Source organism: Danio rerio, chromosome 19 (genome assembly GCF_049306965.1).
Source record: "Danio rerio strain Tuebingen ecotype United States chromosome 19, GRCz12tu, whole genome shotgun sequence".
Lineage (NCBI taxonomy): Eukaryota > Metazoa > Chordata > Actinopteri > Cypriniformes > Danionidae > Danio > Danio rerio.
In genome coordinates this window covers 42,716,637-42,742,178 of record NC_133194.1, presented here as the reverse complement: position 1 = coordinate 42,742,178, position 25,542 = coordinate 42,716,637, and the positions used below count along the sequence as shown (strand labels likewise).

The 25,542-nt window shown below is 37.7% G+C and overlaps 1 protein-coding gene across 8 annotated transcripts in view; it reads right to left on the bottom strand.

Annotated features, from left to right (window-relative positions):
• Positions 1-25,542, bottom strand: part of zmym4.1 (zinc finger MYM-type containing 4, tandem duplicate 1) — a 44,683-nt gene continuing 19,141 nt past the window's right edge. For 4 of the 8 annotated variants that reach the window (XM_073930579.1, XM_073930580.1, XM_005159697.5 and 1 more), the window contains 15 exons: positions 25,015-25,190; positions 24,755-24,920; positions 21,381-21,533; positions 18,796-18,833; positions 18,545-18,689; positions 17,590-17,696; positions 14,719-14,890; positions 12,172-12,384; positions 11,756-11,853; positions 6,902-7,055; positions 5,712-5,863; positions 5,383-5,497; positions 3,198-3,431; positions 2,988-3,117; positions 1-648 (listed from right to left, as the gene is read on the bottom strand). In XM_073930579.1, the coding sequence (XP_073786680.1) occupies positions 432-648; positions 2,988-3,117; positions 3,198-3,431; positions 5,383-5,497; positions 5,712-5,863; positions 6,902-7,055; positions 11,756-11,853; positions 12,172-12,384; positions 14,719-14,890; positions 17,590-17,696; positions 18,545-18,689; positions 18,796-18,833; positions 21,381-21,533; positions 24,755-24,920; positions 25,015-25,190 (2,270 nt within the window). In that variant the 3' untranslated portion in view covers positions 1-431. Of the gene's footprint in view, positions 649-2,987; positions 3,118-3,197; positions 3,432-5,382; positions 5,498-5,711; positions 5,864-6,901; positions 7,056-8,548; positions 9,385-11,755; positions 11,854-12,171; positions 12,385-14,718; positions 14,891-17,589; positions 17,697-18,544; positions 18,690-18,795; positions 18,834-21,380; positions 21,534-24,754; positions 24,921-25,014; positions 25,191-25,542 lie in introns of those variants that run through there. The other 4 variants (XM_073930581.1, XM_005159698.5, XM_073930584.1 and 1 more) reach the window with 2 other exon arrangements.

The window sequence follows — 25,542 nt, the reverse complement described above, 5'->3', positions numbered from 1 at the left end:
TTAGAGTTGTACTGTAATTTTTTTATCCAAAGGAAGAAATCATGATAAGCGGTAATGTTGCAAATAAAAAACAAAAACATAATCTCAATCACAAAGGGCAGATAACCAAGTCACGGTTATTAATACCTGCTGTAGATGCTGTCAATCTCTTTAGTGTTTCAATATAATACAAAGAATCTTCAGCGATCCCATTAAAGTTCCCTTGTGTGTAATCTGGCAATGCATTAAACTCAGCTCTGTCCTTTTTAGAGCAACCAAATGCACTTTTTGAAATGTTTTCGGTGACCCCAGCATATCATTATACTTCAATTATGGAAACTGCACTGACAAAGCACTTTCCAAGGATCTCCAAAAAGCCAGTTCACTGGTGTGTCTAGGTTTTGTCAGTGAAGAACCAAAGAGAAACCTTTTCTCCAAGACCGTTTTCAGCATCACGGACTGAAGTCGGAGTCGCTGTCTGATTCGTTGTCAGCGGGTGTTTTTTCTGTGTCCAGATGGAGCTCTCTGACTGTGAGGATGCGGGTTAACATGCTGTTTAAAGCCTCATCGCTCAGAGCGCTGATGGAGAACCACATGGGGCTGTTGGGCACGCAGGAGCGCTCGGGGCTCAGGTAGAAATCAGTCGTGCGCTGTCTCACACTCGGTGAGCTGAAGGAAAAACAAGACAGTATATTTAAAATTGACAATGACAAAGATCAAACCTGGGAGTCCTTTTGACAGCTTTTAATTCATTGTAATAGCTTTTATTTCTGAGCTTGTTAGGGCCTGATAATATCATATTGTTTTTCTGATCAGATAGCAATCCCATCATGAAATGGGCAGAACAAGCATTCGAGATGGACATATATTAGTGGTGGGCCGTTATCGGCGTTAACGTGCTGCGTTAACGCGAGACTCTTATCAGGCGATTAAAAAAAAAAAATACAGCTGTTAATCTATTCTCAAAGTTAAGTTGGGAGTTGGGTCTATTCTAGCTGTGATGACTTTCACCTTGATATTTTAGCGTAGATGTGTACCTGGCCGAATTGCACTGTAGGTCAAGGAGTCTTCAAACCTGTGTGTATTCCTACTGTAAAAACTACCACATAAAGATGACGTGCTAACATGGATGCAGTTCACAAGAGTGAATGTGATTAAAGTTAGCTCCACATCTGACTATCAGGCACCTGTAGAGTTTATGCGTTCGAGTAAAACATTTACAAATAAAATGGACCGGGTGCTTTAAAAGTAAACCGGTGAGCAGTCTGACAAAGAAGTGCCCCTCTGAATCAAATCAGCAGGATGCCCTTCTGGATCTTTCACTTACTGTGAAGACACTACTGACTAAGCTTGCATAGACATCTGTAATCTAGTTATTTGCCTTAATAGACAATAATATAATTAAGGTGTTTATGTGAAGTGCTTTCATGTAAAGCCTGGTTTATACTTCTGCGTCAAGTGACCGGCGTAACCCACGGCGCATGCAATGCGCATAGCTGTGCATTTATACCTGTGCGTTGTCTCTGTTGGTCTGCATTAACACTTCTAAAATGCTAGTGGGCAGTGAGGTGTAAATGTTCCTTTGTGTCGAGTTTCTTCGCTGTTTAGCTTTTTCTGAATGCTTCCGGGATGTACAAGTGACTCAAACTTGCTTATTTTGAGGCAGGAACCGGCGGACGTGCAACAACTTTAACTATGAGGTAAACACAAAACAAAACTTTGCATCCGGAGCTCCTTCATGGGACTCCACACTTGTAAACAATCGCTCCATTGGGCTCTCTGTCCCGCCCTGACTCGTCAGCGCTACCAAGCCGACCAATCACAGAGCTTGCGCTAGGTGTCGTTGCGACGTGTAGTTACATTTTTTGAGAGGTGCACATCAGCGACGCCAACGGACACGGCGTAGGGCTATGCGTCAACGCGCAGGCTGTGTCGTAGCACACACATGCACTTGACGAAGAAGTATAAATCAGCCTTAGGAGTTTCACGTAATTTTGGGTGACTAACTGCAGTTCGGCAGTTTCACATTCACTCAATTCATTCATGGCCCCTGACAAACTGGGGTATTAGACGCATATAAGGAGTAAGGACTGGTGAGAGTATTATGGAATTTACTAACGCATGTCGAATGGAAAGAAAAATAAAACGTCCTCATTTCGCAATGTGTGTGTGTGTGTGTGCTGTCCTTTACTGACAGCCGTGTGTGTGGATCTTGTCTTAAATATGACGAAAAGTCCTACATTACAGTAATAGTTTGACTGTGGTGTTTACTTCAATAATTCCACTAAAATATGCATACTCCACATCTAAATTCCATTTCTGTTTAGGTCAGTTATGACTTTAGTTGGATTAAGGTGATCAAAAATCACTGTTTCGAGTCTAGATGGATATATATTAGTGGTGGGTTTTTTAAGTTATAAATTCATGTTTAACTGAATAAAATTAGTGAACACAAGTACATCTTATTGATTTCAGTATATATTTTATATACACATACTGTTTTATTCTAGTGTTTGAACTGTTTTTGACAATGGTTTATTTTGTTTTCATAATTTAACTTGCTCAAACATTATACTTACCTAATTTATTTACCTTTATCTTTGAGTCTGAATTATTTATCTATCTAAAATAGATAAGATATGTTGTTATTTCTATACACTCTAGTGAGCGAACTAAATTCTGCTGATATCTGGTCCTAAGAAAATAGCAAATACTGTAAAAAAAAAAAAAAGCCACAATAGTAACAACAATAATGCAAAGAAACAGGTTACACAAATCTAACTGTAAGTGGACAAAATGATGCTGATGCTGTCAGGGTTTGCTTGTATTGTACGGATGTTGTTGTTTTTTTCTTAGTTTACATGTGCACAATGTTTAAGCACTATGTTCATATTTATGTTGTGGTGTTAGTGATGTTGATTAATGAATGTATGTTTTTTGACCACTTAAATAAATAAAAAAGGGTTTTTTTTTTTATTGTAACTGCTCCAAGTTTCAATCAAACGTACCATTTTGAGAGATAGAACTCATAGAGCCTGACAGGACAGCGGAGAGGATTGTCTGAATTCTCCTTTATCTCATATACAGTTTCATCCTCCTCCTCTCCCTCTTCTTTCCTCCTCTTTGCCGGAACGCCGTCTAAATTCATCAAAAACAAACAAGTGATAACACACAACAAGGACACAAATAGACAACCAGGTAAAGACAGTATGACTGACCGGCTTCATCTTTCGGAGGATAGAAACGCAAACAGGCCACTTTTGTGTTGCCTTTGCTCCGAGAGCAGCGCACGATGTGGCCGAAAGAGAGGAGACGGTGCTGCTCCGCTGTCCTGTAGTTAAAGTATTTTGTGAAGAAATAGATTAAAGTGTTGAGCAGAACTCCAGGTGAAAAGGCCCCGAGCTGCTTACAGTCCCACAGATACTCCTCTTCCACACGAGAGTGAATATAACCTGAAAACACACACACACACACAGATGTTTAACAAGCCCATCAGTTTTAGCCAACAATGAAATCATGGTAACTGAGATCTTCACTTTTATTATTTTGGTGTATTTAATTTCTTTACAGCAGTGATTTACAATTATATACAAAACTTATTAAACCAAGATAAGCTGAGTATGCTTAAAGTGATAAACGATCCAAAGAGTTTATTTAGAAGATATTTTGAAGAATGCTGAACACCAATAGCCTATTAACATCCATTGTATTTTATGTCAATAGCTACAGGTTTACAACTTTTTTCAGTTTCTTCAAGTATCTTTTGGTTGTTTTTATAAAAAGAAAACTTAAATCAATGTCAAAGATCTGGAAAGACTTGAGGGCGAGTAAATTTTTATTTTTTTTGTCGAACAATTCCTTTCAATGTTCACATGCACATCAAAATAGTGAACAAGTTGTGTTTTGCAACTATTCACATCAACTTATATCTAAGACAATCAAATGTTTACTATTTTACTGGATCAGCCTAAGACAGCAGCCTAATATACCCGATCATCCAAAATCAAATAACACTGACAGAAAAAGAAAAATCTATAACTTAAAAAGCCTTCAATAACCTTTTTTTGCATTTGTCATATTGTTTGGAATTTACTTTGTTGCATTACTTTTTGTTTGCTATATTTGTACGGGGAAAAAATAAAACTCAAGGTTAAGTCTACATAATAAAATACACTCCCTGGCCACTTTATTAGGTACACCTTACTAGTACCGTATTGGACCCACTTTTGCCTTCAGTACTGCTTTAATCCATCGTAGAACAGATTCAACAAGGTTCTGGAAATATTTCTCAGAGATTTTGGTCAATATTGACAAGAAAGCATCACAAAGTTGCTGCAGATTTGTCGGCTGCACATTCATGATGCGAATCTCCCAGTCCACCACATCCCAAAGTTGCACTACTAGAGATCTGGTGACTGTGGAGGCCATTTGAGTACAGTGAACTCATTGTCAGAAGATTGGTACACTGTGGTCATAAAGGGATGGACATAATCAGCAACAATACTCAGGAAGGCTGTGGCGTTGACATGATGATTGGTACTAATAGGCCCAAAGTGTGCCAAGAAAATATCCCCCACACCATTACACCACCACCACCAGCCTCACTGTTGATACAAGGCAAGATGGACCCATGGTTTCATGTTGTTGAAGCCAAATTCTGACTGTACCATCCAAATGTCACAGCAGAAATCAAGACTCATCAGACCAGACACGATATTCCAATCTTCTACTGTCCAATTTTGTTGAGCCTCTGTGAATTGTAGCCCCAGTTTCCTGTTCGTAGCTGACTGTAGTGGCACCCGATGTGGTCCTCTGCTGCTGTAGCCCATCTGCCTCAAGGTTGGACATGTTGTGCGCTCAGAGACGCTCTTCTGCATATCTCGGTTGTAATGAGTGGTTATTTGAGTTACTGTTGCCTTTCTATCAGATGAAACCCGTCTGGCCATTCTCATCTGACCTCTGGCATCAACAAGGCATTTGCACCCCTTTTCTCTTTTTCGGACTATTCTTTGTAAACCCTAGAGATGGTTGTGCATGAAAATCCCAGTAGATCAGCAGTTTCAGAAACACTCAGACCAGCCCGTCTGGCAATATCAACAAAGTCAGTTCATAGTCACTTAAATCAGCTTTCTTCCCCATTCTGATGCTCTGTTTGAACTGCAGCAGATCGTCTTGACCATGTCTACATGCCTAAATGCATTGAGTTGCTGCCATGTGATTTGCTAATAAGAAACTTATGTTAACGAGCAGTTGAACAGGTGTACCGAATAAAGTGGCTAGTGAGTATATAATATAATATAATATAATATAATATATTTTGATCATATTGCTCACTGCTAATTGTTAAATAATCATGATGACAGTTTACAAATAATAATGATGATTCTGATTTACTCTACTCACCACTGGGCAAAACAGTTGGTCTCCAGTCACGGAGTATGTTGGTCATTTCCTGGCAGAATTTAGTGTAGAAGACGTCTGCAAAGATGTTCTCCATTCGACTGTTCTCAAACAGGTACTGCAACCATGAATGACAGGGAACCAAATCAAATAAACCATACAACATGAGCAAGTAGTGGCGTCTATATTTTTAGATTGAATCATTTTCATAAATAAATAAGTGTGTGTCTATGTGTTCATTAATGTCAGCTGAGCTTGCATTTTGTTAAAACCATTTCCTTGTTATAATAGTAGACGATACTAGACAGTTTGTGTCTTTTCTTCTGGTTTACCTGCTGGATGCCCAAGCAGAGGTAATAGATGCTGTCAGGACTGTATTTCTCTCCATTGGGTCGCCGGACTTCAGTGATGAACTTACAGAGACCGTAGCTTATCTCAGCGGTGCAACATTTCAACAGGTCCTCCTTCAGTGTCATGCTGCGTGCTGTAAGAGATGAAAAGCAAGAGTTTAGAGGCATGTGAAAGGATTCTGTAGTTAAAGCCAAATTTGTTTTACAGATAGATCACATTTCTAAACATAATGGTTTTAATAACTCATCTCTAATCTGATTTATTTTATCATTGCCATGATGACAGTACATAATTTTTGACTGGATATTTTTCAAGATACTAGTATTCAGCTTAAAGTGACATTTAAAGGCTTAACTAGGTTAATTCCGCAAGTTATGGTAATTAGGCAGGTCACTGTATAACCATGGTTTGTTCTGTAGACAATAGAAAATGACATTTTTTCGGGAATCCCACGGGACATGGGATTTCCACGAGATGGGAGTCATCTTTGCTTTTAATCACAGGATTGGATGGTACAGGATAAAATATTAACGGGAGCAGAAATCAACCAATAGGAAGTTGACAAGAAAAATGCACCTCCATTTTCTAGTTTTCTTTCAATATGACTATGACGTAACGCAATTAAAAAAAATACACAACCCAGAAGCCATCAGTGCTGAAGGGAGCAAACACCCGTGGAGAAACTGATGTGGTGAAAAATTTATTCGCAGCGATAAGTCAGAGGTGATGATGACATGTCCATTAAATTAACAGAAGTAGTGGAGAAGTCGGAAATATTAAAGAAGTTCAGAGAGTAAACCGCAATGGTGATAGCACTCCATATGCTGCTTGTAAAACATGCTTATTCTTGGTCAAGTACACCAGTGATTCAGGGACAAGCGGTCTGAAAAGGCACACTTAAGTCTCATCTGTTCGGTAGACAATTGGAAAAATATATATTGCTTAAGAGGGCTAATAATAATTTTGTCCTCAAAAGGATTTTAAAACAATTTAACTGCTTTCATTGTTAGATGAAATAAAACAAATAAGACTTTCTATACAATATAGGAAATACTGTGAAAAATTCCTTGCCCTGTTAAACATCATTTAGGAAATATTTAAAAAGAAAAGTAAATGAATTTGAGTTGTCTGAAGTCTTTTGGAAAGAAATGCTGAATATAATGAGACCTACAGCCAAATTTGGGAGTCTCCATGTTGGGCTGAGCGTTCCTCCAGCGCACCCAGTCCCTCCAGGCGGTGACTCCGTACTCGTGTTGTAGTTTAGAGATGTTAGAGAGGTTTTCTGGAGCTGATTTGGCTGGAAGCTCTGCTGCAGTCTTACGAGCCTATATGTCAACAAAACACAATAATCAAATGTTATAACGTGATATTAAATTAACTCCTAATTTAAAAAAAGAGAAAATAATCTAATATTTGTTAGTAGATAGTATTATGTTCAAAAGCATACATCAACTTTGGCTTTTCCTTACATTAAAATAAAATAAGCATTTTTCCATTTCATTTACCATAGTATATTATTATCAGCTGTTGTAATTTATTATTTTAAAACGCATTACAGTCAGTGCAGTGGATGGTTACAGATATTGGACTAGCTTTAAAAACAATGTGAGCTGATGAAATGTAAATGTACATTGCATTCTGCTGTTCATATGTTTGAACCAATGGTAATATTTGTAATGTTAGGAATGAAAATGTTTTCTAAAAATAAAACTTTATATAATCAAAATTCATCAAATCCATAATGGTATAATATTTGTATTAATTTTTTAAGGGCACACACATCTACAAACCCCACAGCCCTTACCAAAAACAGAACATAAGATAGACGAAAGTACAGGTGTCTGCAGAGGAATAATTAACATATTAATATACACAACAGTTCTGTCTGGTTCTCAGTCTGATTGGCTGATAGCCGTGCGATATTCTCCAATAACAGCACTCTTACAGCCTCTTCACTGTTGTGTATTACTCCGCCCACATAGTGACTGCAAATTAATAAACTTACTACAGTTCGACAAATATTGCAGCAGCTGAACAACATGTACTTTGAAACTTTTTTTAGGTGAGAATGTAGTTGTTTAGATTGCAACTATGAGGTTTATAAGGATAGTGCCTATTTTAAATATACATTATTTCGGAGATTGGCAACCATCAGACTGTCATACTGAGCAGAGCAAATATATATATATACACACACACATATATATATATATATATATACACACACACACACATATATATATATATATATATATATGTATGTGTATATGTGTATATAAATATATATGTATATGTGTATATATATATATATATATATATATATGTATATATATATATATGTATATATATATATATGTATATAAATATATATACACATACATATATATATATATATATATATATATATATCATATATGTATATATATATATATATATATATATATATATATATATATATATATATATATATATATATATGTATATATATATATGTATATATATATATATATATATATATATATATATATATATATATATATATATATATATATTTTATTTTTATTTTTTTTTTTATTATTTTTTCTTTTTTAGAACTCATTGATTATACAGATTTTTAAAATTTATTTTTAGTTAATTTTATTGTAGCATATATTGTCCTGTCTTTTTAATTGTTTATTATTTTTGCCACGTTTGTGAAGCACTTTGGTCAACATTCATGTTGTTTTAAGGTGCTTTATAAATAAAGTTGACCTTGACCTTTTGTCTGTTTTGGTCAGTACAAGATAAACGTGTTTTAAAATAATCACATGACCAAGTCTTGTTTCATAAAACAGCTTTATTTAGTTACATAAAAACATTCATATATATACACACACACACCATGCATACATTAGTAAAAGCGTGAGTAATGGTCTCCTTAAAGAGGTGTAAATGAAAGATACACAAGTTTCTCAAAATCCCCACTGTAAAATAAAAACATGTCGTCTACTGTTCACAACGCCTGTAGCCAACCGTGTTTCTTGGCGAGCGCAAGAACTCATTGATTCTGTCTTTAATGCATTTCCGGTCAACATCACTCAAGCCGGGGAATCTCTGAGAAACCGTATCAATGATGAAGCTCCGCAGGTTTACCGGCAATGCGCATTTACCCCTTGAGCCATCCCAGTTGGTATTGGACGCCCATTCTTTATACTTGGTTTGAGGTACAATGACACGAAATAGCAGGCATCCGTAACGATCCGCACGCTTCTGACTCTGATTAAACAGGGCGTTCAACTGCTGCTTTGAGGGAGGATGAAAGTCGAAATTGGGATGGCAGGACTTTGTTTGCATCATATCATCTTGACTGCATGAACTATGACGCTGGGTCCGTAGTGGTTGTTTTTTGTCCAGTGCATCTCTCAGTTGCAGAACCACAGCCATGTGTGCCTCCACGAGCCCCTTATGAGAGCTTTTCAGATCGGTCAGAGCTGCTTTGGTGGTCTCATAAACCTCCTTGCAGTGGTGCAGCTCCCTCCTCAGTCCAGTAATCACTGCGTCTCGTCTTATCAGCCTATGACTTGAGGATCCCGGCGTTTTCTGTGCCTGCAGACCAGCACTGCCGACATCAAGACTTGACTTCACTGACATAAATGTGCATGCGGATGAAACAGCCTTGGTGGAGCATAAAAAATAGGGCTGTCAATTGTGATGAATCAGTGCATCAGTTCAGTTTGACTGTGTGTGATGGGCAGACTTTAACCTTGTGGTTTTAAATTAATTTGCATTTTAACTTTGTAAGACATAAAATCATGGGTCTCCTCACGGTTTGAGTAATTTCTTTTAGTCTGATTTTATGAGCCGACTGACAGTTGTGTTTGCTGCCCTCATTTTCCCCTGCTCTGCTGGCCACGCCCACTCCTCCCTCTGCTCGCAGCGCTCCTCACCCATCATGGAGTGGAGCTTTTTTTTAAATTCTGAGATGGACTTGAACCAAAATAGGACAGTTTCATGGCCCTTTAACAAAATTCAGCTTTGCCACCAGATAAATATATTACATCTAAAAATACAGCAAATACAAAAAATATTTGATGTATAAAATAATTGGAGATGGCCAACTCAATGATTAGAAAATAACGCAGAGACCTGATGGTGACATTGTGGCTAAATGTAAATTAATTAGAACATTCCTACCCTGTAGTGCACAGCAATGATAAATAAAACATTTATGTATGATAAAACATTATTTTAAAGTGTTTTTAAAATACTGACTGAGCAAACAAATGTTGTGAAGTGTTGTTTGATATCTTCCATTGCTGAAGTTATTCATGATTCTGTCACTATTTACTTGGTTATTTCTTCTGTTGAACAAAAGAAGTTATTTTGATAAATGTTGGAAACCTGGAACCATTAGGTGCGTCCCAAATTGCATGCTTATGCACTATTCTATGCCATTTTTTTGTATAAATAGTGTAAGTTGTGCGTTCACACTGAAAACTCTAATAATAATAATAATAATAATAATAATAATAAGTGCACTTTAATTACCCGGATGATGCACTTATTCAACCTTTAAACAGAAGTGTGTAATGATGGACAGACACTTCAAGCACTCAACGGCCACTGCTTTAGCAGTAGGGGCAAAGCTTTTGGTAAACTCGCTCTTTAAGATCTCAAAACTCAGGGCTTCTGGTAGTACCTAGAATAGCAAAATAGAGTAAAGGAGGTCGAGCCTTCTCTTTTATGGCTCCTACACTCTGGAATAGCCTTCCTGATAACGTCCGAGGCTCAGACACACTCTCCCAGTTCAAAACTAGATTAAAGACCTATCTGTTTAGTAAAGCATACACTCAATGCATCACTTAGCGGGTTCCACACAGGCTTCTGCATCTTGCTTATATACACTATAAACAGCAGCTACGCTAATTATTTTCTTTATTCTCTATTTTCACCTGGGGATACTCATCCCGAGGTCCTCAGATTATGCGGAGTCACTGATTGGATCCAAGACCGGCGACGTGATGATCCCAAGGTTTCCATATCCGGGACCAGGCCATATCCTGAGCTGCTGCTGCGCTGATGGTCATGGGGACTGGAGAACATGAGTCTGATTCCAGCGACGCTCCAGGGACAGACGAGTCTTCGCTGAGGCCATCTTCCAGCCTCCACCACGTTGACTGAAGCTCTGTACAAGACTTTTGGCCAGCGGAGAAATTAAAATGATCGTGCCCAACTGAGTCTGGTTCTCTCAAGGTTTTTTTTTCTTCACTCCTATCAGGTGAAGTTTTTTTTCCCTCTCCGCTGTCGCCACTGCCTCGCATGGTTCAGGACTGGTAGAGCTACTCATCGATGAATTTGCTCTTCAGTGTTTGAACTCTCAGTAATGATTTTAAATCACACTGAACTGAGCTAAACTGAACTGAACTTAAACACTAAAAACTGAACTACACTGTTTCAGTTACTATGACCATTTATGTGAAGCTGCTTTGACACAATCTACATTGTAAAAGCGCTATACAAATGAAGCTGAATTGAATTGAATAAACTGATGTTGGATTACTTTATTTATTTTGGATTGTGAAAGTAAATTCTTCAACGAGAGTGATTATAGCGACTCCCGGTGGAGAATGCGATTATACTCACGGCAGGTATTATCCGGTAGTTTGGTGATTTCACTAATTTGGCAACCGTCAAACGTCATCTGGGAAACGGTTTGAATTTCTGCTTAGAAAAACAGGGTTCCATTTGGGACGACACTACATACAGAAGCACATAGTGTATAAGTGCATAGTGTATATTGTGCCATTTGGGATGCAAATTATGGCTTCCATAGTACTTGTTTTCCTTCTAAGGATACCAATGGTTACAGCTTTCCAACATTTTTCAAAATATCTTCTTTTGCGTTCAACAGAAGAAACTCAAAGCTTTGGAACCACTTGAGCTGGAATATAGTGAGTACATGTTTAATTATGGGTGAACGATCTCTTTAAAGAGTTTAAATGCTTTGATGGAAAGTCAAAAATAACTTATCAGCTGTTGTTCTCACCCGTTTCTTCTGAGGAAAGCCATCGCGTGCTCTCTTGCGAGATTTCCGTTTGCCTGTTGTCTTATTTGGCGTTTGTTCTCTGAAGAGTTCAATGCTCTCTGAAATATAAAACAAACAAATATACAGCTGAAGTCAAAATTATTCGCCCTCCTGTGAATTTTTTTTTCTTTTTTAAATATTTCCCAAAAATAAAAAATAAATAAATAAAAATAAGAAAATGTAATTAAATTTATCTTTTTTATTTAAATAAAAGCAGTTTTTAAAAGCTATTTTAAGGTCAATATTACTAGCCCTCTTAAGTATTTGTTTGGGATTGTCTACAGAACAGCCATCATTATACAATGACTTGCCTAATTACCCTAAATTAACAGCTTTGACTGTATTTGTGAACTCTTAACTTCAGCAGAAGCTCTTACCGATTGGGAAATCTGCCTCCAGGTCCATCTGTGGCTCCTCTGCTGTGCTGGAGACGGGAGTAACTGTGGCAGATCTGGACGGAGGAGGAAGAAAACGCTCCGGCTCTGGAGCTTGATCCCATGTCTGAGCAGAAGACACAGAGTCTTCCTCCCAGCTCAGATTACTGGACAGGGCTTCCAGATCAAGGTCCTCCATTATGTGTACAGGCTGATCTGAGTAAAAATAATAATAAAAAATGCTTATGAACAAAATAGAAATGAGCCTGGTTTTTCTTGAGGTTTTTGCCTTCACTTTCGTCAATTACTGAAGTTTGTTCCTCTCTACTGGCTTGCTTGGTTTGGGACTTGTGGTGGTGCATCGATTGATTTGCTCTTCAGTGTTTGGACTTTCAGCAATGAAAATTAAATCACACTGAACTGAACTAAACTAAAGTCAACTCTGAAAACTGGACTGACACAGTTTCAGTTTACTAGAACTTCTATGTGAAGCTGCTTTGACACGATCATTGTAAAAGTGCTATCGAAAAAAAGATGAATTGATTTGAATGGATGTATGCATGGAACAACAGGAAAAGTTGACATTTTACAAAAGTTTGCATTAAAATATTTGTACTTCATTTCAATTTATACAATGCTTAAGATACAGTACATACAACTGTAATGTCAACTTGTCATGCAAAGAGAGATTCTTTAAAAATATAACATTTGAAGTGGATCCAACATTTTTCAAAACTGTCCAATGACAAGAATGGGTGTTGTTCAATAGTTTTCAACAAGACCATACATGATAGTATATAATACAGTATAAGAGAAATTACAGACTGTCTTATTTTGCCAGTCATTCATTTATTCATTTTCCTATGGCTTAGTCTCTGATTTATCAGAGGTCTCCACAGCAGAATGAACCGCCAACTATTCCGGCATATGTTTTATGCAGCGGATGCTCTTCCGGCCTCAACTCGGTACTGAGAAACACCCATACACACTCATTCAGACACTATTCAGGACAATTTAGCTTATTCAATTCTAAAGGTGTCACGATCCTCCAAATCCTCGATTCGATTACATTTTCGATTCTAAAGGCACGATTCGATTCAATTTTCGATTATGAATAATTAATTAATGACCAATTAATTATTTGTAGCCTACCGTTTAAACTACCTGACCTGCATGGTCTTTGTTTTACCCATAAACAAATCATTCAGTAAATGAATAAAGGCAAGATACACACATAATTACCACCTGTCAATCACCTTTTCTGCGGGACTCGTGAATAGGCAGTGATCTGTGTCGTTATAATAGCGTCGGTAAAAAAGACGCACAACCAACAGGAACCAGCCAACAGTATCTGAGGTGTTCGCTATAATGACAAAGTACAAGTGAGTGAAAGATTGAAGAAGTCCTCTGACTGCCTGGACCTGCTGTCTCGAGCGCATGGCTGTGTGTGTGTGGTCACGTGATGTGCATTTTCAGAGGTAGAGAGGAAGGAGGGCTGCTCAGGAATGCTACACCCCACTGTGGATGTCAAATCGTTGTCGTTCTAAAATGCCATTTAAAAACAAAGACAGTGTAAACAGGGCCTGAGTGTGTACTTTTTGCGAGCGGATTTGCAACGGGGGCGAGCGGAGGATCGCGATGCCGGTGTTGTCTATCGGATGAACCGTACGTAATACGTGCATAGCAGAGCTTGCAAAACTGTTTTTTTGTCGACAACACGAACGTTGTCAACATAACTCACTGGAAATCCAAAATGCTTACACACCGGCGACTTCATTGAAAGAGGAGAGGGTTTAAGTTCTGCTGGTCTCCTGCTTCTGCAGTTTAACAAGCACTTCAACAAGCCTGTTTTTTTTCCCGCTTGGCAAGCCAAGCTGATGTGACATGGGGGCGTGGCAGCATCGACGATTCTATTTTTTGATTCGATAATCGAAATTGAGCATAAATTTCAATCTTTCAATTCACCTATAGCACATGTCTTTGAACTGTGGGGGAAAAACGGAGCACACTGAGGAAACCAACACGAACACGGGGGAGAACATGCAAACTTCACACAGAAAGGCCAACTTGAACTAGCAACCTTCTTGCTGTAGGGCGATTGTGCTAACCACTGAGCCACCATGCCACCCAATTTTGCCACTATCTGCTCAAAATAAAAAGAATTCAAAACAAATATATCCCCTGAAATAGAAAACAAATCAAAATAAAAACATTAAGCTATGTTACAAAACATTAGTAAATAAGAGTAAAAAGAAACCGTTTAATAGAGCCGTCCAGAGTCAATTTTCCCTATTTCCAGTAGTTGACCATGTATTAGAGCAGATATTAACAGAACCGGGTAAGCCTTTAATAAAGTCTAAAATGGGTTACTAGAGCTTGTAAAAAGATTTGAGAGATTCTCTTAACTTCCAAGTTTCATGCAGCTAAAGATTTCTCTGATCCACATGTCATGATGATGGAGGAACAAACTGTTTCCATTTGAAGTTGTTCAAAACAATCATAAAATAGTTGCAGATATAAAAAAAAGCCCTTTAAATGTTGATCATTTACCAGTGGAGCTGATGCGTTTCTCCTTCTCTGCATCCTCCGCCACCATCTCCGCCATCATAATGAGGTCGGCCTCCAGAGGATCATCAGGGATCTTCTCTTTGATTTCCTGAATGGTCTGTACAATGCTCTCTGCACTGTCCAGTGTCGTGGGGAAGAACAAGGGCACTGGAACCTGCATACACAGACAGGAAAACACATAATGGTATATGTACATACTTAACCCTAAAACCAGATTTACTTCACTGCTTTTGCCGACTCAAATCCTCATTTGATTATAAAGTACACGTGAAATAAAAACTCACCATATTGATTATGTTCACACTGCTAGATTTATGGTGAACAATTTATCCGTGCATGTCATTGAGAAAATTAAATAGTTTGCTAGTGTAATCTAAAATTGAAATCTGTAAATGCACCTCCTGTTTGTTTTTAGTTAAATGATCAAATTAGGTCTGTCTGCGGTATTAGGCGTGGCTAACATACTTAACCACACCCCCTCCAACTGTCACTTTTGACAGAAATGCTGAGGAGGAAGGGTCTGTTAGGTTGTAATAACTCCCCAAACCCATTTCCCAATCTTTTTTGGATGAAACACCTACTTTACTACATCCAATCTACATACTACATACTCGCGTCACAATATGAGAGAAAAAAAAAAAAAAAAAAACAGTTGCAGCTTCTAGTTCATGCACACTTTAAATAAAGCCATTATAATGATGTACTAAACATATGCAGATAAAATGTGACCTGGACCATAAAGCAAGTATTATGTTGGACGGGTATGTTTTTGCAATAGCCCAAAAAATAAAAACAAACAAGAAAACATAGAATGGGTTAAAATTCAATTAAATTAAATTCATCTTTATTTCTGTAGAGCTTTTACAATGTAGATTATGTCAAAGCAGCTTTACATAATAGTTCTAGTGAATTAAAACTGTGTCAGTCCAGTTTTCAGAGTTGAAGTTCAGTTTAGTTCAGTTCAGTGTGGTTTAAGGGTGCTTTCACACCTACACTTTTGTTTCGGAACCTGTCTCGTTTGCCCAGTTAGCGTGGTTCGTTTGGTATATGTGAACAGGGCAATTGCGCTCTGTTCCGCGCCAAAATAATCGCTCCGAGACCACCTGTGTGAGGTGGTCTCGGCTCGATTGAAACGAACCCTGGAGTGGTTCGATTTCAGTGAGAAAACGATCCGATCCGATCGCGGTTATATCACAGTATTTTATGGATATGTAATAGGCATACGGCTATATGAAGAGAGAATTATAAGTAGGGCGGGAAGTTTTGCGAGTCTCTGGATGCCCGCAAACAAGTGATGATCTCCCTGTAATCTCGCGTCTCCCTCCCGGTCCTCAAATAGGCATCGTCGCTCACCCTTCTCACCCCTCCCCACCGCATCTCTCCTCAGACACGTCGCGCGCACCTTGTCAATCACCACCAAATTACCACCTCTCCTGACAGCTGAGCGGGACGCTGCAAAATAAACACTCTGACAATGTGAGGAGAGTTTACTCGCACGTGACTTGTTTTAGCTCTTTTGGTCTGATTAGAAACTTTGCAGTGTGAAAGCGAACCGCTCCAAGAGCAAAGAGCAACAATGTAACATTTGTAATCTCTGTTTCGGAACAACTGAATCGATTCACAGGTGTGAAAGCACCCTTAAACAACATAACAGATAGTTTAGTTTAGTTCACTGTGGTTTAAGTTTCACTGTTGAAAGTCCAAACACTGAAGAGCAAATTCATTGATGCACATCAATGCGCAAAATGATCAACTTTCCTTTAATGCCAATTATCATTGGAATATTTTAAAAAATTTATATTCCATGAAGATAATATTTTGAAAACGTACTACTATAAATATGTCCAAGCTCAATTTCTGATGATATGCACTGCCAAGACCTTAATTTGGAGAAATTTTAAGGCAATTTTCATCTGTATTTTTTAACTGTTACATTACAGTTTTTCAAATAGCTGCTAAAAATTGTCCAAATTCAATTCAATTATCAATTCAACTTCATTTCTATAGCGCTTTTACAATGTATATTGTGCTAAAGCAGCTTAAGGGTGTACTCACACTGTGTACAGTTGCCTTGAACCGGGCCGAAGCATGCTTTTAGTCATTTGGGATGCAGTGACACGCAGTCAAATATTTCGCCGAACAGATCAGCCACTTTTGACGCTCATAAACAATCATAAAGTCCCGGTGCTGCAGAAATTAGGAGGTTGCTAAAGGTGCAGCTGTCATGCAGTGAAGGGTTTGCTTTTTTAATAATCTACGACAGTTTGCGTTCATTGAACAGTAAGAATGATTAATAAATCCAGGGGTTCTCAACCTTTTGCAAGCTGGGCCCCCCCAAAGCTGGTTCATAGCAGTTTTCAACTCCACCCCTGCCTGCGCTCGGCTAATCTCGTTGAATGCTGGCTGCAGCCGATCTTCATGTTGAACGCAGCTAAAGTCTGCAAAGCTGGGGAACATGTCGCAGTTTTATGACGGCAAATCAATGCCAAAATTAATCAAGCACATCTGTGATTACAGGCCTACACGCAAGGAAACTACAGCTCTTCACAACTTCAGTCTGAAGAGATCCACTACGAGGAAAGGGGCCTCATGCACGCACAAACATGACTTGTTTTTGTTTTTCGTTTGTTTTTTTCCCTCCCATCCAGTAGCTTACTCCCGTCCTGATGTATACGTCTCAATTATAAAAAAAACAAATGGACATTTAAAACTTTTTGTGGTCCAGGATAACAAATCACGTGAATTTGGATAGTTTTATGTTAGATTGACTGTTTCACAAATGTGTTAACTTGCATTTCATTACAAATAAGAAGATCTGAAAAGAGAAGGTTGAGAAGAGGTTGAGATGCTCACCGGCAGTGGCAAGCCTACAGATTTTGGCGTGTACTGAGTGTAGAGACTCATAGGAACAGGAACATAAATGGGCACCGGCACAGGAAGCACTATAACAGCAGGTCCTTCTAAAAAACAAAAAAACACATCTGTCATATGATATACTATTTTTATGACAAAAAGATTTCATTACTTATCTACAATTAAAAACCACAAATTAACACATACAGTTAAAGTCAGAATTATTCGCTCCCCTTTGTTTTTGTTTTTAAATATTTCCTAAATGATGTTGAACAGAGCAAGGAATTTTTCACAGTTTGTCTGACAATCTTTTTTCTTCTGGAAGAAGTCTTATTCGTTTCATTTCGGCTAGAATCAAAAGCAGTTTTTAACAATAAAAAGAAAAAGTTAAACAGGGGGGCTAATAATTCAGCAGGGCTAATAATTCTGACTTCAACTGTACATTTACAGCAATATATAATATATAATAAAATTGGAGGCACAGCAGCTCAGTGGTTAGCACTGTGCCAGTACTGGGTTGCGGCTGGAAGGACGCAACCGCTGTGTAAAACATATGCTGGTATAGTTGGTAGTTCATTCTGCTGTGGCGACCCCTGATAAATAAGGGACTAAGCTTAAGGAAAATGAATATTATAAAAATTGTAAAATTGTTCCTGCTGACACTTTGCTGAATGTCTCGAGTAAGTTCATTTAATGAAAAAGCCTTCTGCAGTCATTAAAAGCAGAACCATCCAACAGAACGTGTTTTACAGTGATATTAATTTTGCAGAACAAACAATGAGTGTAATCTTCACCCTTTAAGCAAAAAACATGAGTTAGCCTTGTTTGTCCAATATGAAATGTATTAGAAATCTGTTAGAAAGTCCAGGTTGTGTTTCATACAATTCATTATTTTTCCATGTCATCCAAGTGTCAATATATGCAATGCTCACTAGAAACATGTACTTCCAAGTACCTGTTTGTGAATCCATGTCACAGACATTGGGTTTGCAGGAAGTGCCCTTGTTCTGGCTTAAGGGTTTACACAGTAAGGCTTTGTTTTTCAGGATTCGAGGTGGAGGAGCAGAAGGCTTCACACTGTCTGTCTGTGTGCTGGCCGTCTGGGGACAAATGTGAGAATGATTGAAATGCTGGAATGAATCATTGATTTACATGAACACTTTAAAAGGATCTTTAGCTGTTCAGATGATTTGCGGAAAAACTCACATTTCCTGAACTTTTTGTAGCAGCAGCTGGAACAGAAGCTGAGGAAACAAAAAGAAATCCACAGAATTAACCACAGAAAAGGTAGGTAGAGATTCCCAAAATAGGGCCCCCGGGCTAAAATTGGCCCATGGTAACCTTTCATTTGACCCACCATCAGACTTTAAACTAAATAGTCTCACCTGGCAGATGCACAAGACATCTGTGAGCAAATCAAAGAAAGCTTGACTAGTGTATTCAGCACTGAACTTGTGTTATAAATGGGATTATTAATGTTTTCTGTAATAAGTTCACTACAAAATGTTAACAATTATACTGCATTAGTCAATATGATTTACAAAAATTTACAAAATTACCAATGGCAAGTTTAATATATTGATTGAATTGATTGAATTGATTGACAGGCACCATGTTTATATAATATCATGTATAAACACAACTACAGAACATTTTTTTGCAAAGAAACTGAGATTAAAATATCCGTTCCAACTCTTAGTTATCAGCTGCACCTCAGTAATTAATTTAACAAGTTTAAAAAGTTTTTAAAGGGCCATGAAACCCCCTCGTTTCAGCAGGGTGTTTTCACACCTCTACTTTGGAAAAAGTCAGAAAAGTGGGCGTGTCCAGCTCTGTTTAGGGGGGAGTGTCGGAGGAACTAAAGTGGGATGGTGTGGGAGTGTCTATTTGTGCACGCGCGAGTTTCAGAGTCAAAATACACACCCACACAGACAGGAGAAAGCAATGGTGTTTAACCTACATGGACATCTGTAGTCTAATTATTTGCCAAATTATTAAATGTTGGACTTTAACTGCAGTTTGGCTCTTTCATTCAGGGAATTCATTCATGCCTCTCGCGACAAACGAGATATTTGATTCGAGGAACTGCTGCAAGCGTGTATTTTTCATGCAATGTTTGATACCGCACGGCGAATGAGAGAAAAAAAAACTCTGAATTTCCCGGAAACTTAGATGCACACGGCAGGTAGTGTCAGAAAGCCGCGTGTGTTATTCCGGTCACAAAATGCGGTGCTAACATTTCTGCACTCGGTGCAATAGTTAACTTAATTCGATACGAACAAACTGAATAAACAAAGAGCACTGGTCGCTCACTTACAAAATCTGTAGAGACAGGACAATCACCAGCAACAAGAGCCGCGTCTTTATGAAGAGAAGACTACAAGCAAATCCAGATTTCAGCGTTTGCAGATGAGAACAGCTCTCAGGTAAACAATCCTCCTTAGACACGTAAGTTATTGTTGTCGCGCGTCGCGTACACTGTTAATCCACACGTGATCCAGATAAGCTCTCACAGAGAGAAAATGAAAACGAAACTTAACAGCAGCAAACTATAAAAGCAACACTTCACGCTTGTTTTGCCAACACAACGTGGCGTCTTTGTGGTGTAAACACGGTGACAATAATGAATATTAATGAAGTTGCACAATAGAGCGCGCTGATTGGTTTGACCCAAGCCTTACTCATGCATTAATGCATCACACTGTAAGACGTAATAATACTCACTCTGGCACAGACGTCCAGTCTGCAAGCTGGAATACACGCTATTATGTCATGGCCGTGACGCAGCTTCAAAAATTCGTTTCAAACAGGAAGTACAAATTTGCTTGAAATAACGCAAAAACAACCAATTTACACTTTTTAGTGAAATATAGGTGTCCTAATAGTGTTTTTAGCAGTGTGGGACACATATACAACTGTCAACAGCTCAAAAAATGTGTTTTGGTGTTTCGTGACCCTTTAAAGCAGCGATTTTACTCTTACTAACATGTCAATCTAATCCTTAACCGCTATAATAACCACAGCCGTACGGTGTCAGTAAATGATAATATATTTGTGTATGTGTGTACTGCAAACAACGTGTGTGACTCATCATTTCAGAAAGGCTTGAATAAACTCCATCACAAATACATGAAATACACTTACTCAGTATTTTTGACTAATGACCTTATTTCAGCTTAATCTGTGCCTGTCTCTATCACTGACTGCTGTTTATCTGACGTAACGCAGGAGAAGCAGACACACATGTGGAACGGTGGGCGGGGAGAATCAGCTACTTTGGATTTAAAGCCACAGGCTGCAAAAACAGCAACTCTATACTCAGACACCAAAATGGGGAGATTCTAGATTAAGATTAAATTTTTAAGGACAAAAATTAATACATTTTTGTCCTTAAACTCTTAACATCTGAAGCATGAAAACCCCCACAGAAACTTAATGTAATTATATGGGCTCTAAGCTATACCTTAAATACTACAGAAATATTCAGTAATATTCGGCCTATATGAATATTTCACAACTAATACTTCTTACTTATACTAAAACTTAAAGCTTTTTTATAACATTTGTATTTCTTCTAAATTAGATATCTTTAAAAAATGTATTTATATCAAAATGTACTTGAATTATTCATAATAAACCTCAACTATTTATTCAGTAAACCACTGCTTATTAAACCATTTAATGTGTACTCAACTAAACCAGAATTGTGGTGCATAAACTGTAATTTTTGTGTACTATGAAACCCCCTAAATCAGGGTACAGGGATTATAGATGTTAGATTGAAGATTCACCTTGCAAAACACTGTTTCCCAAAACCGTCGGCTGTCCATTGGATGCATTTACAAGCGAGATAACATTGGCAATGACTGGCGTGGTCTCTTTAGTGGTCGGTGACACCAGATTAACTGTACTTTGAGGGGCTGGAGAAGGTGCTGGGCTTGTCCCTGAGGAAAACAACCATCAAAATTTAAGACACAAGCTGAAAAGAGAGAAACAAGTACACTCAGATATCCAAGAGAAGTAAGGATGCATGATATATCAGCGGCCATATCCTTATCTGCAGATAAACGCTATTTTTAAATGTTATTATTATAGGTTAATTAAAAAATTAGGCCAATAAATTATGTATTTTTTCCCTGGCTTGACCACTCCGCATGCTTTTTGCCAGCCATTGTGTATCACTTTATTGGTGTTTTTGTTAATGTTTAGTGACTTGGTTGCTTTATTAATGCAGTACAGTGGTTTTTAGTTATCATGGGAGTTATGTTCTAAAAACAACCTGCAATAGGTGAAATCGGCAAAGTAGTCAGCTTTATTTTTTAACAATTATTATAGATGTTTTAAGGCTGTAAAACCCCTCACTACACACTTTATACACTTTTCTCAGACAGGCATTAACATTTTCACACTTTTCTCTCTTGTTTAAACACTCAAAGTTCAAACCTTTTTAGAAAATAAGTCCAGTATTACAAAATGAAACCAAAGATCAAAACCTGTTGTCAGACGCAAACATTCATTGCTGTCAACAAAAGATTCATAAAGCTTTTTAGCGTTCATGAGGATAATGTTGCCATCCAGCATAATGTTCTTTTTCCTGCAGTCACTGATCTACAAAGCTAAAGCAGACTCGGTCCTTAAGGGAGTTGATGTATTGCGTACATGACAGTTTAAAGTAACACACACCGGACAAGCACATTTACATGTTGCTTAAAATGAAATTATTCAGATAGCGCTCTGTAGCCCAGCAGAAATATGGACAGTGTCTTGAGTTATAGCTGGGCACAGCCGGTTATTTGCGGCGCTGGTGTGTACACCCCGATCTAAACCTATGTTTACAATTCTGAAATGTATGGCACTGCGTGGCAACTAGTTGTGCGGCACATCCAGTGTGCGGCCCCTTTACGATGGTCTTGCTGAGGACATTTACAGACCTTTTTGCATCCTTGATGAAACACTGGTAGATTTAAGTTAATTTGGCAAGCTGAATGAATTATGTACAGTACAGGAGACACAGAGGAGATTGATTGACAGTGGCCAACAGCCAATCAGGACACAGAATACAATGCAATAATCAGGACGCAGAATACAATGTGCTGTTTAAAAAAAAAGCATGTCAAATTGCACACAAAAAATCTGCAAAACTGTGAGGCTGTGAAAGGTGAATTACATTATATAGAGAAACCACTATTTAGACATCTTTATTTTTTGTGTCAGGCAGTAGATTTTACTTATATTAAAGAAAGCTTGCTATAATAATAATAATACTAATAAATACTGGATTGTTAAAGATCAGAGTTTTTAAATAAAATCATTTGTTCATTGTATGTGTTTGGTTTTGCAATCATGAGTAAAATGTTAGTAATACTTTAAAATAATGGTCAATTAGTTAATGCAATTACTAACATGAACAAACAATTAGTAATACATGTATTACGGTATTATCGTTATTTAAGTTGTGACGTTAGTTTATGGTAACTGATGGTGCATTAACGTCAATAAGCACAGCTTGGGATTTTAATAATGCATTAGTAAATGTTGAACTATGATTAATTAGTGTTTTACTAGATTATTTACACTTGGTTAATGTTAGTAAATACACTAACTAATAGACCATCATTCTAAATGTGTTACCAAAAGTTTGAAAAATGTATAATTATCTGCTAATTAGGGTTGTAACGGTATGAATTTTTTACGGTATGATAATCGTCTAAAACAATACCACGGTTTGACGGTTTTGCGGTATACGGTATGTTACAAATGTTACAAAATAATAGAACAGTGAAGCAAATTTGACTTTTTCCAAATAATATATTTTCAGTTACTATAAACAACACCACTTACAATGAACAAATAAAAAAATAAGAAAATAATAAATAATGTGTCAAAGTCCAAATAAAGTCCAAATAAACATGGTGCAAATCCTTAGTAAAAAATAGATATAAATATTTACTATACTATAAATAGTTACATAACGAAACTAGATTCAATATGGAACATCCTTAGGTTTTATGTGCCAGCATGGATATGGTTGTCTGTGGATATGGATTTGGATATGGTTGTCTGCAATGCAGACAAACAGCTGCACCTTCATTTGCGTCTTTTGAAAACAGCAAGAGCAGCAGTTCGTCTTTGCTGTGTCACTGTTTTGTCATGTTTCTGTGCTGCTGTGCATGCAAAAGTACTTAGTATGAGAATTATTTCATGCAAAACTTTTTTTTTGCGTTTTATTTAGCTGCGCATAAATGTATGTATCTCTCATTCCGTGTTGTTCAAAAAGCTCATTGTTGGTCCACAAACAAAAGCAAAACCTATGCTTATTGGTTGTGATATAGCGAGTTTGAACCAATCTGGGCATGGAGGAGGGACAATGCATCAATGTATCATGTCTGGTTTGTCCGGAGACACAGTGACGAGCGTTTCTTTGTCAAATCAGCGTTGTCAAATTTTGATGACGTAACCGCACTGATTCCGGAGCCTCTGAAAGTCTGCAAATGTTATGTAGCACTGTATGTTATGCAGCACTGGAAAGCTGAGATTCTCTTCTTTATGCCAATCTTTGAATTGTATGAATCGGATAAGCGGATCAAAAGTTATTAAACAATTAAGAGCAATACTTATTTTTAGCCGCGGGCGGCTGTCTCGGTCTTTAAGGGTTAAAACCGTTGATATGCAATTGTTCATGGTATGATAATCGTGCACTTTCAAATCGTGGTAGACCGTCATACCGGTATATTGTTACAACCCTACTGCTAATATATTGGCTATCATCCTCTAAATCTAAACCGTGAACCTAGGAGGAAAAATAACAAAGAAAACAGATGACAATGGCTCAGTTATACCATAGGCAAGTTTTGGGAAAAGCTCAGAGTATTCTGTCAGATGATTGTCATTCTATGCACCACAAGTTTTATCTTCTCCTTACTGGTATTCGATACAGATCTCCTATTAATGAAATAGATTGGTTCAAACTTTCTTTATTTATCCCCTCAGCTGTAAAGTTTTTAAATTTAGGGTAGATTTGTATTATACAATGTGTTTTTGTGTGACACATTTGTATGCTGCAACTAAATTGCCTTCGGGAAATGAATAAAGACTAACTAACTAAATAGTTATTGATATCAGCCAAAAAAAGCCTCCATATCTGTGCATCCTTAATAAGACATACCTTGAGTGGGCTGAGGTTTGATTTGAGGTTTGACAGTCCCAGTGGTGCCCTGCAGACTGCAGAAAAACATCAAGCACTGCAAGCTGCAGAAATGCTTAATCTCTCCCACCCACTTCACCGTTTCCGTCATCTTCTTGGCCTGTCTGCACATGGAGCACTTGATCTCCTGTCAGGAATAAGCTCACCGTTATTGTGATTATTGTTGCAGAAAGAGAAGCATCATACAATTTGGTTGACATTAATAAAAATAGACACATTACCTTCCGCAATAATGAGGTATGAAGCGATAAGCACATGGTCCCACAGAACTCCTCCTCAACATTATTAATGATTGCGCTGACTACGGTTTGAGCCGAGCCGCTGCAGTACAAACAATTGCGACAGTGTTTCTTCCCCCAGCGCTTCACCAGGTCATGCTTATAGAGTAACCTGCATCCTGTACAGGGATCAATCTGCATTAGTGCCTCTCAACTTTTGTTCAGGGAATTTTCCCTCATTCATTTTCCCCATAAAGATTTGGAAAATAAAAAAAAAAGATAGGAAAAAAAAACATTATTTGCAATTTGTAATGTAGCCGTCCTTTAAAGGGATATTTTGGCACATTTTTTGAGATGTTGACAGTCATATAAGTGGCCCACATTGCTAAAAACACTTCTAGGACAGATACATTTCACAAAAAGGTGAAAATTGGTTGGAAAATTGAGCAAATTCGCTCTTCTGGCTTGAAAGGAAATTTTGAAGCTACGTCACAGCAATGAATCTGTACTGAGGAGTACAATGTGACGTCT